Source organism: Pelecanus crispus, chromosome 11 (assembly GCF_030463565.1).
Source record: "Pelecanus crispus isolate bPelCri1 chromosome 11, bPelCri1.pri, whole genome shotgun sequence".
Taxonomy (NCBI): Eukaryota; Metazoa; Chordata; class Aves; order Pelecaniformes; family Pelecanidae; genus Pelecanus; species Pelecanus crispus.
The window spans coordinates 26,002,188-26,016,705 of NC_134653.1; the positions used below are offsets into that span (position 1 = coordinate 26,002,188).

Below are 14,518 nucleotides of genomic sequence, written 5' to 3' on the forward strand. Positions count from 1 at the left end.
CAAAAAGTTCATGAACTGCTTGAAAGAGTAACAGTAGTACAAAGTGCAAAAACAGGAGTGCAGGAAAGTGCAGAGAAATTAACTGAGATGCGAACAATCTTCAAAAGCGTCACGTCTCCCGAGGCGGAGCTAGCTTTGGCCCAGGAATGGTTTTGGTAACTGGGCAGCAGATATATGGAGTGCATATACTCAGTACATTTCCTTTTTTTTTCCTGCAGGTCAAGATGAGTAACTTTGTCTAGCTGAGACTTACACTGAAGACTGGTCCCAGACCTGGCAGGGAAATAAAACCACAGTTACAGGTTGCACATATTTCTCTCACATACACACAGGTGCCAGCAGCAGCCCATCACCCAACTACTGCGGCTACCGCTCAGCAAGTGCTGTATGCCTGCTTGCTTCTAGGTGGCGTAATTCTGACAAAGGCAAGTACTATCAGCATCACCCTGAACGCAGCAGGCTCCCATGTTCCTTTCTCCAGACCTTGTTCCCCTTCAAGTCCTCAATGACTTGATTTGTGTTGGTAAATGCACCTTTGCTTTCAGATGTGGAGGACTTCAGCCTGTTCCAGAGTCAAGCTGCTTTTGCAGTTACAGAACTAGCACAAGGGAAGGTGTTCTCTGTTTCAGTAGAAGTTGGGGGTGGGGGTGGGAGGTGGGGATGGGGTGAGAGTTGATTTGCTCTTGTACTTTACAGTATGACCAGCTCTTGTGCAGTACATGCCTTTTCCTGAGAACAGAAAAGCTCTCCGGGCTCCTGACTTACCTTATTGACTTGAGCAAGAGGAGTTCTGGCACCACTCACAGGCATTCGTCCGCGGCTGCTCTCTTCGAACAGTCTTCCAGGGGACCTTTCTCTGCGGGTGCTCAGAAGCCGGCCTGGAGATTTCTCCCTCTCCAGTGGTCGCCCAGGTGACTTGTCCCTCCGCAACTCTGTCCTTCCCTCGCGGTACCGATGTGGTGTGCTTGGTTCTCGAGGGTGGCTTGGACCTTCTGGTGGCCCTGGGCTTGATGCTACCCGCTTGGTTATGTGCTCGTTGTATGTGGGCGGACCTCTCTTGTTAGGGCTACTGTCATTCAAAAATAATGGACGCGAACAGCTGAGCGACAAAAACCTCACGTTACATTTTCTTTTAGCAGAAATGTAACTTTCCCCAAACACCCAGCAGTGTTTAGGTGAAAAAGCATCAGACCTCCCTGAGCCAAGATGAAAAGTGCCAAGATATTTTGATAGCCAAGTATTCATTACATTAGCAACAGTAGTAAAGGTCCTTAATGAATTGCTAACATAAGTCAAGTCTACGTAACAGGCCAGAAAACTACACATTTTCATATACTTCAGCAGTATACTTTTCCATATAAAAGTACACTAAAATTTGATATATGCCTTTTCACATACAGAATTTTCAGTAGTTCCAGGATGTTCAGGCCAGGTTAGGATGAACTACAAGCCTCAATTTCTCAGTTTCCAGTGCACAGTGGCACTATCAACCCCAGTATTTATTCACCTGTGTGAAGTATCACTGTTCTGCTGAACAGAACAAGATCATATCACAACTTCCCAGCGCTGTCTCCCTAAGGCATACTCATTTAAGAGGAGGGGGCTCTTGCTTTAGAGATTGTTACAGTCAGTTGATGTTTAGTGTCTATCCAAAGCATCTAAGCTCACCAACCTCTGAAGTCACAGCTATATCACAACAGAAAAGTAAACCGGCTGGAGATCACGAAGCATTTGTGGAGGAGACTACCCGCATATTTCTATAGATTTAATATTTCTTTGCCTTCTGGATTTTAAAACATCAGTGACTCTACTCCTTGTTCCGCTCCAGCATGACAATAATTGGCTAACGCCAGCCTCTGTCTCTAAGAATGGAACAAGGGCATCCAACATTTGGGGGGAAAAAGCCATCTGGAGCGAAGTTTGCTTATGAGGTGCACAAGGACCATAACACATGGACTCCACCATACCTGCGTGTAGCAGAAGATCCTCTGTGGTGCTGCTCATTGTTGGTCTCCTTCACCAGATTGCCCTTACAGCAAATCACCCTTAATTTATCTTGGTAGGAGGAGGCCAAGTAGATAGCTCCAGATGAAATTGCAGGCCCTAGATACCGCGGATTTGGTATCTCCAAGTGGGCTCGTGCTGGAGTTCTGAGTAAAATTGCAGGAAAAAGTCTTTACAATGACAACACTGTACCTTTTCCGGGGAAGTACACATATTCTTGCAGCACATGCTGTTCAGAGTAATGAAGAGAGAACAACTTACCCTAGAGAAGCTCGTGCCTGAATCTCGATCACTTCAAGGGAATTGAAGTGGGTCACAAACAGATAGGGTTCCCTGTAGGCTGAAGGAGCATCACAGAGGGAGGAAAAACACAAAATAAAATTCTGTATTATGAACTTCTAAAAAGCACCAGCGAGCACAACAGAGCCTCACAGCCCCTTGGGAAAACTAAGGGAATATATTTTCTGTAATAAGACACAGACACTATTACTAAATAGGGAGATGCAAGCTTAAAGAATTGCTGCTTTGAAATGATCTGTATCTCAAGAATTTTACTAACCAAAGTATCATGAAAAATGCATTAAAAACAGACTGTTAACTGAACAAAATCCCATTAGGTAGTGCAAAAGGCCTGTGGGAACCACACTGACATTATATATTCTTGACTATTTCAGAAAATTCCAAGCATCATTAAAAATTCCACTAGACAATTCCATTGTCAGACTAGGAACGTTAAGGAAATACAATTTTGGTTTAGTTTTCCTCAAATTGTTTATACATCAGAAGGCTTGCCATTTGGATTTATAATGATCTTAAATCATGGGAAAATCTCCATAGGAGAACTGGGAGAGTGAAGAGGAAAATGGAAGCGCTGAATGAAGAATATCCGTCCCACAAGGATCCTTCCCAGTTTCAATAATTTCCATTATCCAAGTGAATGTCCCTCAACACCTACCAAAAGCTAAGGGCAAGCGATTCCATTTCAGGTCATCTGTCCTACTGCGTCTTCCATAGGAATCCACAAAGACACCAAACTCTGCCAAGAAAAGTAATGTCACGTCATGAGCAAGCGCCTGAATTTTATTCATTTATTTTTGAAGGGACAAAGGCAATTGACCCTGGGCTTTCTAACAGGGACAGGGTGCTTACTATCTTGCAGATTCTAGAGTGCCATGAATTACTCTAATTGACATTGAATTGGCTAGATGTAGGAGTACTTTCAGTACCAAAAGGTACTGCAATTCCAGGTCTCTCTATACAAATTAAGGTAAGGTTATTATTTAATCTAAGTTGGGAAGACTAGAAGACTCCTACTGTAACTCACCCAAAATTACTGCTAGAGGGCTTTTGAAGACTTCCTGTGCGTTTCCATGACACTATCCTAGAGGGCCAACAAAAGCCCTCTAGGGGCTATGCAAAAAAATAACACCCTCTTATTTCATCACAAGAAGATTAAAAAGTCTCATTTGTCTGTATGGAAACCAGATGAGAATACCAAAGCTTGAAAACCCCTTAACATTTTATCAGGATAATCAAACACCTGTTCACACTTAACAGTGACTACAATCCTTTCCCTTTAGGCACAGAAGCCTACTTGTGGTAACTGATCCACAGGCATGGAGAACTTTTAAGCCAGAAGCAAGCTGGCCAAAAGCACCCCAGCAAGTGTGCTATTTTCGTGCCAATGCCCTGTGCATCTTACTGTTTAAACCACCAGCCACCACGCTTCCGGGGCTTTTAGATTCACAATTTTCAACAAATACTCGTTATCAGGTACTAGAAAGTCAACTCTGTTCAGCTTTTGTTTACAACAGAACTTCGGTACCTTCTGACAGTTCACGTACGAAAGATGCACAACCCTAGAACACACTTACCATGGAAACACAGCAGATACTCCTCCCTCTGCCCTGCTGGGTTCACTTGGATGATACTGACAGGAAAACTGTTGGTGGAAGCAGCAAACACAGCAGAGGCCAGAGTGTGGTCATTTTTATCCAGAAACTCTGCAAAGAGAATGGAGAAAAACAGCCTGATCAGCACCAACTTTTTTTTTTTTTTTTTCCTAAACTGCTTTAGAAAAGACCCACCAAAAGAATCTGCGGAGCCACTTGGTGCGTTCCTCAGGAAATGTCTCCTACCTTCTAGTGTATACTGCTTCATCTCAATTTCATAGAACTTGTTGGTTCCAATGATGATGCTGTAAGTGGTCAAATGGATGCAGCTGCAAGGCTCAGAGGTTTCGATCTCCTGGAAAAGAGGAGGAAAGTACAGACCAATATTAGTTCCCTATAACAGTTTACAGATTTTTCTTATTCTGGAAGATTATATATTGCCACATTTATCTCTCTTAAAGGGAGAGACAGCAACCTCAAAGTCACTAACTGTCTCTCAAAAGCAAAGTATCTCTGCTGTTAACACTTACAAAATTAGCTTGATGGCTCCTTAAGCAAAAGGAAGACAAACACACAATCTTCTTCCTTCCTTCTTTGCACAACGTAACATAGATCCGTAGTCCACCAACATTTGCATTGTGATTGAACAGCTAGGATAGCTCTGCAGGTTAGCCTGACACTACACACAGATCCCCAGGATCTTCTGAGGACAGGATTCCTTGCATAATTCCTAGTTTATCTGGAAATTTAGTTGGCAGAACAGAAGAGCATATTCTGGGCTTGCTGCCATCTTGTTAGGATCTAAATTCAGTTGTCTGGATTAGTGAAGATAAGGAAAACCTGCCTTCTAAGGAACCACACCTTTGCATGTTTTGCATGTAAGCCCTTGTCAAGGCACTTGGCGCTATGGAGGTAAATGGCAGCACTAGCCGAGGACAGTGACTGTACATCTTCAGTGTTTCCTGCTGGCTGCTGCTCCATTGCGAGTGAGAGTTGATATCAACTACAATGCTTGTGGGTGTTCCAGGTTTGCTGGCATCCACATTGTTTGTGCCAAGATTTTCTCCATCAAACATGACTTTACTTCCAAGGAGGCCAGCATCTGAATTACTGTGCTGACTCTGCTTGCTTACGGCAGCACCAGTGTGGCACTCAGTGGGGATAAAAACCTCAGTCAGGCTGTAAATTGAACCAGTGCCTTCAAAGTAACCTGCAGAAGCTCACAGGGATATGTAGTGTGACCTGAATATCCCTTAATTTGTGATTTGGAAAGGAGATGAGTTTCTGGGTACCAGCACATTTTAAGGCGGGCAGTGTTTAAACTCTCTGTTCTGAGGAAAGATCCCTATTATTTTTTCTGGATGTGCATGAGCATATAAAATTTATTCATGACATTTCATTGGACTTGTCTTTGAGAGGAATAGTGAGTTAGATGCTCGGAGTATTATCTGCCTGCAGTTGGCTATCTGAAGAAGAGTTGCCATAGTTTTCATACCCATGCATGGCAGAATGAAGCAAGACACGTACCAGTACTGTACAGTACCGGTGCTGCAGGTAGATAGGGTTACATATAGAGGAGGTGTATACACAGCTATGTGAGATCCATATCTTACTGCCTTGTTTGCTGGCCAGGAGAAAGTACACGTATATCAGGGTATGGGAAACAGCTGCCTATCCTGTGATGGAATAATATCAAATACTCTGTGATTTTCACTGGTACAGTAAACAAATTCAGATACCTATTGCTTCCTGAATTGCAAAGCAGAGAGAAGTAATTTGTTGTTGCGGATTTCTCCAAAGACAACAGAGGTGAGGGAACACTGCTGGATAATTAAGAAGAAAGCCTTTTTTGGGTAAATAAGCAAGGGTATGGTTACAGCTGAGTCCAGTATCTCAAAAAAAAAAAAAAAAAATTCACAGTTCTGTTCTGCATCTCTCCAAATATGCCAACTCTTATTAAAGAAAATTGCTGCCTACTCCAGTTTTAGTCAGTGCCCGTTGCAATTTGCTGTCACTTTAGCTGACAAACAAATGTTCTTATGCATGCAAAAAGGTTTAAGATGTTTGCTCCAAAGCAAAGTCTTAGTGCAATATGTGAATTACCTTAGCTACTGAAGGAAATTATTAAGCTTACCTTTCTGATACAGAACTTGCTCAAGCTCTCATTGTATCGCAGAACAACCACTTTATTGGGCATGGCTGCGCAGATACAAAGACCATTCTCAACCTGTAAGGAAGATTACAAGCATAGTTCAGGATGGTAACACAGAGTAAATTCTAATGCTGAGCGTGTGAAACAGATCAGAGTACCTCTTGCCACAAACAGAATTTTGCAGAGATAAGCAAGTACATTTTTAATAGGGTAGTTATTGTGAATTAGTGAAATAATGAAAAGCCTCTTCACATTCTCAGAAGAGAGCACAAATTTGAACTGCTTCTATGATTTCTTTTATACTTGAAAAAGGTTAATAAAAAATTTGAAGGTTTTCCACAGAAAAATGTTTCGTTAAAAGGGATAAGAAACTCATACGGGTTAGGTCTCAATTTTAACCCCTGAAACTGTTATCTTAAACATCACTTTGAAAAGAATGATGTTCAGTTTGTTATCAAAGTAGTCCGTAGAAGTAATTGGTAATGAGAATTTTTGCTGTGGCTAAATGTTCCATACTAACACTGGGAATTAATGTAAATATCAAGTGTTATCAAGTGACGCAAACACCTAAGTAAATTTGCTAGCCTGGAAACTGTTATATGACATTCAAGAACAAACAGTGGATGGAATTCACTAATTATAAATCTCAAAATTGAAGTCAACTGTGAGGAGGCAGTTATACTATGCTGTGCTGTACTACTTGTTATGTAACAGTTTAGGCTACACCATCATGTCAGCCTGACTGAATTTATTCATATAAGTAGTAGATCCTCCATACTGTCTCCAGCTCAGCCTCTCTTCAGCCCCTATACTCTTCTTATTTGAAGAAAAAGATTTAAAACAAGAATATAGAGCTTGGATTTGTTGCCAGAGAAATAAAGATGCTGATTTCATTAATATTAAACTCAGTGCAGCCTAAAGGGTGGTCTGGGGGCATGAGGGAGCTGTATCCTACCTTGCCAGCAGCAAAAAGGTGACATCCTTTGACAGCCTCAAAGACATTTGGTGAGATATCAGGCTGGGCTGGGAGGTGAGACTGGGCTAGAGATTGCTTCACTTTCTTGACATCAACAAGACACAGAGCCCTTTCTTCTCCTGGAAACAAAAATGGTTACATTTTGTAAAGGGAAAACTCCCTATTCTCTACAAAAGTCTGTTCTGTTACCTAAGCAGCAGCTTATCATTACAGGCTGTTACTGTGGTAACAGTCACAATGTACCATGTAGAATTCATTTCATATTATTCCTATTAAAAATGAAACAGAAAACCCAACCACACAACAGGCACTAAATCCTGTGGCAGAACAAGCATTCTCTCTGTGGATTATTATGTTGCTAAGGTCTAGCAGATCACAATACCAGTGGCCTCATTAGGACACTATTCAAAATTAGCCAGGAAGCTCTATTTTACCCTTCAGAACTTCTTAAAATAAAAGGTGCTTTAGCCTCTCTGTGCTAACAGGACCGGCAATAGATTTCCATGAAGTGCCTTAGTAAGTTGCATCATAGACCAAGCCCAATTCCTCTCAGAAGACTAGTGACACAGTAATACAGCCTTCTCCTAATTTTGTGTGAGATTTTCTAATTGCTTTTTTCTCTACCGCCCTGGAACAAATAAAGCACAGACAGCTTAAATCTGTGGAAAAATGTAGAACAAAGAGAACAAGAGAGAGAATTTGTTTTTCATTCCCTACACGTGTCATATAGACACTTGATAATTTGGGCTTTCAGATGAAGATGCGCCCTAACGTTCAGCATGCCTACATCAGTGTAGGAAGGATTGTCTCTGGAAAACCACAGATGGAGAAATTAAAGCTGGTTTCCTTTCATAAGGGAATCTTAAACAAACCATGAAAGAAGTCCCCAACTTTGGTACATGGATTAGCATTTAGAGCAAGAGAGGTTAAGTGTTGTTGGTCCTAGGCCACAGTGATCACATCGTGGTCCTCAAACAGTTAACTACATTAAAAAGAAACGGTATGTAGTGATTAGGAAGAGATATGCTCACTGATCAGCTCAACACTTTTTAAATTGAATTTAAGATGACGACTAACCCCTAAGCTAGAAATGTTTTGTCTCTGGTTCCTCCCTCCCTCAGCTTTGGAAACTGAGAAATCACTTTCTCATGAAGGTTTAACTGAGCCTTCATTCACATATTCATTTACAAGAAAGCCTCGGGCAATGGTGTGTTAACCACAGTAATCGATTCCTGACAATATGCTGATAAAAAAAAAGAAAAAAGCCTGTAACAAATCTAAAGGAAAGCCCGGCCTTTGGCACTGAAGTACTCTGAGCAGTACAAAGCAATTACCATATATTTACTGCAGGACAAATGGTAACATATAGCCCCCTACCTGCTATCATGAGTAGCTTCTCCAGATCCTTGATGAGGTGAATTTGGAAGACAGCACCCATTCCTGGGATGTGCGTTAAGGAATTCTTCAGTACATTCAGGGCATAGAGACCTTCTTCTGCACCCACCAGTACTACCTACAGCAACAGAAGAAAAAAATAAAAATAGCACCATGTGAGGAGAGCAAGGAATGCTCCAAGAGCAAATTTGGATGATACTGTTTACAGTGAAGAGAAAAAACAAACCAACGAACAGGTATATAATTACACATATTGCTCTCAAGACACCATTTCCATGAATAAAATATCCAGTACTCAGAAAGGCCCAACTGAATATTATCATTACCTGGTCACTGAAGGGCATTGTGCAATTTATATCCAAACGGTCTTCACCCTCGAGCTTCAGCAGGGAGTTTCCGAGCAATTTCTGCAAATGACAAAAAGATTTTTTTTTTTTTTGGTTGGGTTAATCTTTATCTCTTTCTGTATTAGTATTTTAACAATGTAAGGTCATCATTTCAGACAGGCAAAAAGCTTGGCACAGATTTCTTTATCTCAGAAAGCTAAAAATTTCAGGGATACCACCTACAAAAGAATTAGTAAACTTATCTACCTGCAACACAGTCAGGCAAACCAATCAGAATTAACCTAAACTCAGACAGAACCTATTGTTGTCCCTCTCCTTTCCATTTCCAATCTCCTGCAAAGGAGCAGTGAAATTTTCCTAGGGGAACGATTAAAAAAAGTCCAAACATTGGTGGGAGCATGTATTTTCCTCAGAGACAAAAGGAATGCTAGCATGAGAAAAGAGACGATTTCCTGCTAGTCAGATATTCCCTACCTCCAGAGCTAACATTCTAATATGCAATGCCATAGAATCAATTCCCCCTTTATCAGAAAATAGAGAGTTATCAGTGCAACAATGATGAAAAAGACTATCTAAAACCGAAACAAATCCATTTAACCTCTTATTCTTATCAGGAATAAAACTGCAACTAAAAAACACAACACACCCCACCTCAAAAAACAAAAAAACCCCAACTCCATAAGAATGGGAAAGGAGGGAGCTTTTTGCTTGTTTGTCTGTTTCTTTCTTTCAAGGTTTGCTCATTCAATGTGGCACATTATGAGATTGGATTTAAACCATGTGCTGACTGCTCTTTCTTCCTTTTCTCGTTTGCTGGAATTAGAGATATAATTTTGGGATCCTCTTGCTATACTCCCCAAGTCTAAGGAAGGGTATTGTAATATAAAGCATCAGTCTCACAATGAACTAGTTTCCTGGTACTCATTGTACATCATAAGCCAGAAGTAATAACTTACCTTCAGTTAAAACTCAGTATGTCAAATACTGAAAAATTATTTTTCAAAACTCTGCTCCCTCCCAGAATATTTTATTATTAAATGAAACTTTTATACTCACAGCATCAGCCTCAGCTTTTTCTCTGGAAACTCTCCCACCTGCCACTATTGATTCCAGTGCTGTGACCCAGCGCTGTTTGTCAGGGAAGCTGGGTGCTAACAGGTAGAGTGTTCTACCAGGCCAGCAAGTGGTGTGTGGATGAGACTCCAATTTTAGGATATATGGCACATCTGAGATGTTATATAGATAGAATAAGACTTAGATTAGTTTTTGGAATATTGTCAGTGGACTTAAAATCAACACCTTTCAGCCTCATTGGAGAGAAGTTGTATTTATCATGATGTGTTACCATGGCAATTTATACATAGGTTTCTCCTTTACAGGTCCTGCACAGGCTAGTTACTTAAAGCTAAATATTAGCTGGATGTATGCAATCCATACATACAATGCTGTCTCTACTAAATAAAAAGAATTTCTTGCCTTTTATTCAAAAGAGAAAGAAATACCATTGTGGAAAAAAAGTACAAAAACAGCCACTTGTCTAAAGTTTTCCCTGTACTGTTCAAGAAAAATCTGTAAAAATTGGTTATGGAAACCTTTGTTTTTAACAATCTGTATCCTTTAATGTTAAAGTCAAGACATACATAATCTTTTCATCAGTTCTATTCAATACATACAAATCAAAACATCAACATTTTTTCATAATAAAAGACTGTATACACCCCACAGTATTTCTAAGTTAATGACTTTCTGGTTAGAGCACAATGGTGGCATGAATTATGACACTTCACACTTGATAGAGAGCATTGAGAGAAGAAATTTAAATAAACCGAGTGCTTTTAAGTATGTTACAAAACTCTTAGAATTTACTTCCATTTGGCTTGATGATTATATTATTCACAGTTCAACTACCATGACAGAAGCAACCACCTATGTGTAACTAAATCTAGATGACTGACCTATTCACCTAATTCATATAGAGGTAACCTCAAAATTACACAGTTACAGAGTGAAAGTTAAAGGGAGAAAATTCTGTTCAGCCAAACAGAATGCCAACTGACAGCAAGCCAGATGAAATCCATTTGATCTCATCTACATAAGATTCTCACCTGTCTTTGCTGTATTGGTAAGTTCAGTAGCTCCTACAGCTCCATGAACAGTTACATCACCGTCAGGAAGGCAGAGTTCAAACTCCTCCAGAGGCCTCTGTCCAGCTGCAGGGAGAATGGGGAGACAAGTTAAGAACAAACAAGTAAATAGCAAGAAAATAATTGTGATAGCAAAATGAAGTGGATACATGCTGAATGTTTCACAGCTGGATTATTATGACATACCAGCTAGTAAAAGTGGTAAGGATCTAGAAAAACAACAATGTTGCCTTACTACAGAAGATTTAGCTAAATTAGGCATGGCCACAGCAAACAGTAACAATCTTTAAGCCTCTCAACTCACCAAACAATATCTGAAGATTAAAAAAAAAAATGTTCATCCTAGAAATGCTAAGTTACCTTCTCTTGCTTCTGCATCATAAATGAGCACTTTCGTTCCCTCCAGGACAATATACTTCCTGTCCCAGCCCTGTTGCCCACGTTTATTATTCCTGAAGAAAATAAGCACAAAGCCATGTTGGATTTTCTGCCTGGGTTCTGAATAAAACAAGCATGCAACTCCTAGAAAGACAAATTTCAGTGGTAATAAGTAATTGTAATGGGGGCATGTACTGATTATCACATTGTAAGATCCAGGATAACATAAGGAACTGTTCCAAATGTTTCAGCACCTGATATGGCACCAAGATTCATGTTTATACCTTGGCACTTTCATCCATCCTTCAAGACGTAGACTGCTGCTTGGCTCCTTCAGCTGCAGACCAGGAGAATTCATTTTATCCCGGCAGAATGCTTCAGAGAAGTGCGTGGCATATTCTGCTGGCAGTCCACAAGTAGCTGGCAAGCAAGTTGAGCATTTTGGGTGACACATCACCTGGCATTCTGACAAAAGGACAGAGAAAAACTTCTGTTAAATGACAAAAAAATCATGACACAGCTGCCTCAACTTCTAATGCGCAAACCCCAGCTTATCCAAGAATCTCCTTCTACTCTAAACCATCAAATGTTTTCTAATGTAGAATGGTTGCACCAACTAGTTTCAAAGTCTTCATACTTGGTCCTTTCTTCAGCTTTCACTGAAAACTTGTTCTAGACGGCTGATGCTTTTTCATTCTACCGTCCAGTTACACTTTGTTTATGCACGCACTCTGCTCTTACCAAGACATTTAGATGCTTGCCGTCCAAAGTGCACAGTATCCAGACACACCGCACATTTTGTTGCTCTCATATTTAGCCCCACATTAAAACGATGTGGGATATTATGATGCATTCGCTCTTTCAGGCGGCGGCTGTACTCTGGAAGGGACAAAACTTATTATGAGGATGAAAACTATGATAGGCATGAAAATTATAGTAGGTTTTGGCATTTTAAGGCCAAGGTAATATAAAGTGACTATATATCTCTATCAAAGCCCTGCTGAACACAGACACTGTTTTTCTTTGCAATCTACAAATCTTCAGCTACATTACCACCTCAGTAATTACCTTATACAGATGCACAGAATGTGCCACTTGAGAACAGACTGTATAACTGAAAAGGCTAATGTTTGGTGTAGCAAGATTATGTCAATCAAACCACCTAAATTTCAAGTCTACACTCAGCTCCAATTCCTACGATGTGCTAAACTAATCTCTCAATTTTGCTTATAGCTAACAAACCCTTCAACACCTATACTGTTGTAATCAATACACAGCAGGCCTTCTTCATACAGCCTTCATGCTAACTATCAGTGCCAGCATATCTTAAAGCATACCCAAAATCCCTGTTAGTGGATCTATATTGAGCAACGTTTATCCTTCATGGCATGCTCTTTTACTGATGAACATGATTCTCTTCCCTGCCCATGATCTGCCTCTGAGGACATCTTCCCATGCCAGTGTTACATCCAGTTCCCATCCAGTGTTACTGTTACATCCTCAGCACCCTGTGCCTGCCCAGCTATCTGTGATGGCTGGACCAATTTGTGGGTTCTGGCTTTTTCCAGCTAAAGGCTGGAGGTTTTAGTTCAGTCTCTGGGTTCAACACTCACTCTGGAATGCTGATTAACTAAGAATAAATGAGCAGAGCCCTCAATCCTTTAATTTTTTCTAATGATCTTCTCCCCTCCATTCTTAAGGATATGGAAGGGATCTTCTCTTTCTAGTTAACATGATATTAATGTCATCTTTGATCTGGTATCTTCCTTTTATGCCTAATGTAAGTCTTTTCCCTTTGCCAAAAGTTCTGCTCAGCAGAACAAATCTGCAGTTTAGACAAGTGAAAATGTTAACTGCTAAGGAAACAGCCGTAAATCCTTTTGATCAATGCAGAAAGTAGTACAGAAAACATACTCCTTTGAAAAAATATGCTCTTAAAACAATTCATGCTAATAATTACTTTATTGCTGAAGTTTTCAGAAATAAATTATATAATCCAAATAGAGAATTTTAAGCCAAAAGCAAAACTTATCATCTAATATTCCTATCATGAAAAAAGATCTGGTTTGGGGGAAGAAAAAAAAAAAAAAAAAAAAGAGAGAGAGAGAGTTGAAATAGTAAACAGAAAAACAGTAACAGAAAAGTTCACCAAGAACCTACCCTCTGGTGTGGAAGATTCCTTCCTGCGACTGGAGGGTGGAGCTAGCAAACTGATCGGTGTAGGCTGATGCTCTGGTGAGCGGACTATGGCAGACATGATGATTTGCTGCCTGGCTGTGGCTGGAGTAGATGGATGAGGGTGGTCTGATATTTTCCGATGAGCAGCTATAGATGAGATAAATGCCACTCATTAACATAACCAGTATGAAATACTAGTTCATAGCAGTGGTTCTGTGTAACCATTCAGTGGTTACAACCCGCAGAAAAAAGTGTAGCTTTATTGCATCCTCACAGCAGTAGATAAGAATTAAATAACATATGTTACTGCTACAGTGGCACACAATTAAAGGCACGTTTTCAGACCAAAAACGCGTGTCTCCTTCCAGATTCACCTTTTCTGTTAACCCCTACCTTCTTCACGAGCAGATCTGAGTTCAATGCGTGTTTTCTGTAGAGCCTCCTCCAGCTCAGCAGAACGAGCCTTCTCCTTCTCCAGTGCCACTTTCAGCTCATTGTATTGCAGGGGAACCTGTGTGGGTAAAGAAGGGTCCTCTTTCCGCCGACTAAACAGGCCCTAGCAACAGAAACACACAGACAACTCCTAACTCCTAGTAAGAGATGGCTTAAACTAGGCAAAGTGAAACTAGCTAGTGGCAGCCCGGCCAGAGGGCCTAATGGTAATTCTGATATGTGTAAGGATGGATTTCTAGTTCATATTGGCACTGGAGAGAAAATGTTGAGATATGGATTAAAGAGGGACGTACATTACCTGTCAGTACTCACACCTTGAGTTTCCGAAAGCATCTAAACAGAGGATCTCAAAATACGTGGTTAAAATTAAATTACTTAATTCAAAATGACAGAATGGCTTATGACAAAGATGTGACACAAGTCACATCGCCTGACTAATCAATCCTATGCTGTAACTACAAGACAACCACTCTAGATATACAATATGTTCATACACACATGCATACCTACCATTAAAAAAAAAAAAAAAGCATGGTTAAAATTCTGCATTCCTACAGACTCCCTGAGGACTAGCTACTGGGTTGTAACCTAAGTATTAT

The 14,518-nt window shown here is 40.4% G+C and overlaps 1 protein-coding gene across 2 annotated transcripts in view; it reads right to left on the reverse strand.

Annotated features, from left to right (window-relative positions):
• Positions 1-249: 249 nt before the first annotated feature.
• The window catches only part of CIT (citron rho-interacting serine/threonine kinase), a 72,532-nt gene continuing 58,263 nt past the window's right edge, over positions 250-14,518 (reverse strand). For both annotated transcript variants that reach the window (XM_075718764.1, XM_075718763.1), the window contains 18 exons: positions 13,860-14,022; positions 13,449-13,613; positions 12,030-12,167; positions 11,573-11,753; positions 11,271-11,362; positions 10,872-10,976; positions 9,823-9,992; positions 8,746-8,826; positions 8,402-8,537; positions 7,004-7,143; positions 6,031-6,123; positions 4,143-4,251; positions 3,879-4,007; positions 2,960-3,040; positions 2,266-2,344; positions 1,968-2,150; positions 766-1,069; positions 250-273 (listed from right to left, as the gene is read on the reverse strand). In XM_075718764.1, coding sequence (XP_075574879.1) covers positions 250-273; positions 766-1,069; positions 1,968-2,150; positions 2,266-2,344; positions 2,960-3,040; positions 3,879-4,007; positions 4,143-4,251; positions 6,031-6,123; positions 7,004-7,143; positions 8,402-8,537; positions 8,746-8,826; positions 9,823-9,992; positions 10,872-10,976; positions 11,271-11,362; positions 11,573-11,753; positions 12,030-12,167; positions 13,449-13,613; positions 13,860-14,022 — 2,373 coding nt within the window. The remainder of the gene's footprint in view (positions 274-765; positions 1,070-1,967; positions 2,151-2,265; positions 2,345-2,959; positions 3,041-3,878; positions 4,008-4,142; positions 4,252-6,030; positions 6,124-7,003; positions 7,144-8,401; positions 8,538-8,745; positions 8,827-9,822; positions 9,993-10,871; positions 10,977-11,270; positions 11,363-11,572; positions 11,754-12,029; positions 12,168-13,448; positions 13,614-13,859; positions 14,023-14,518) is intronic.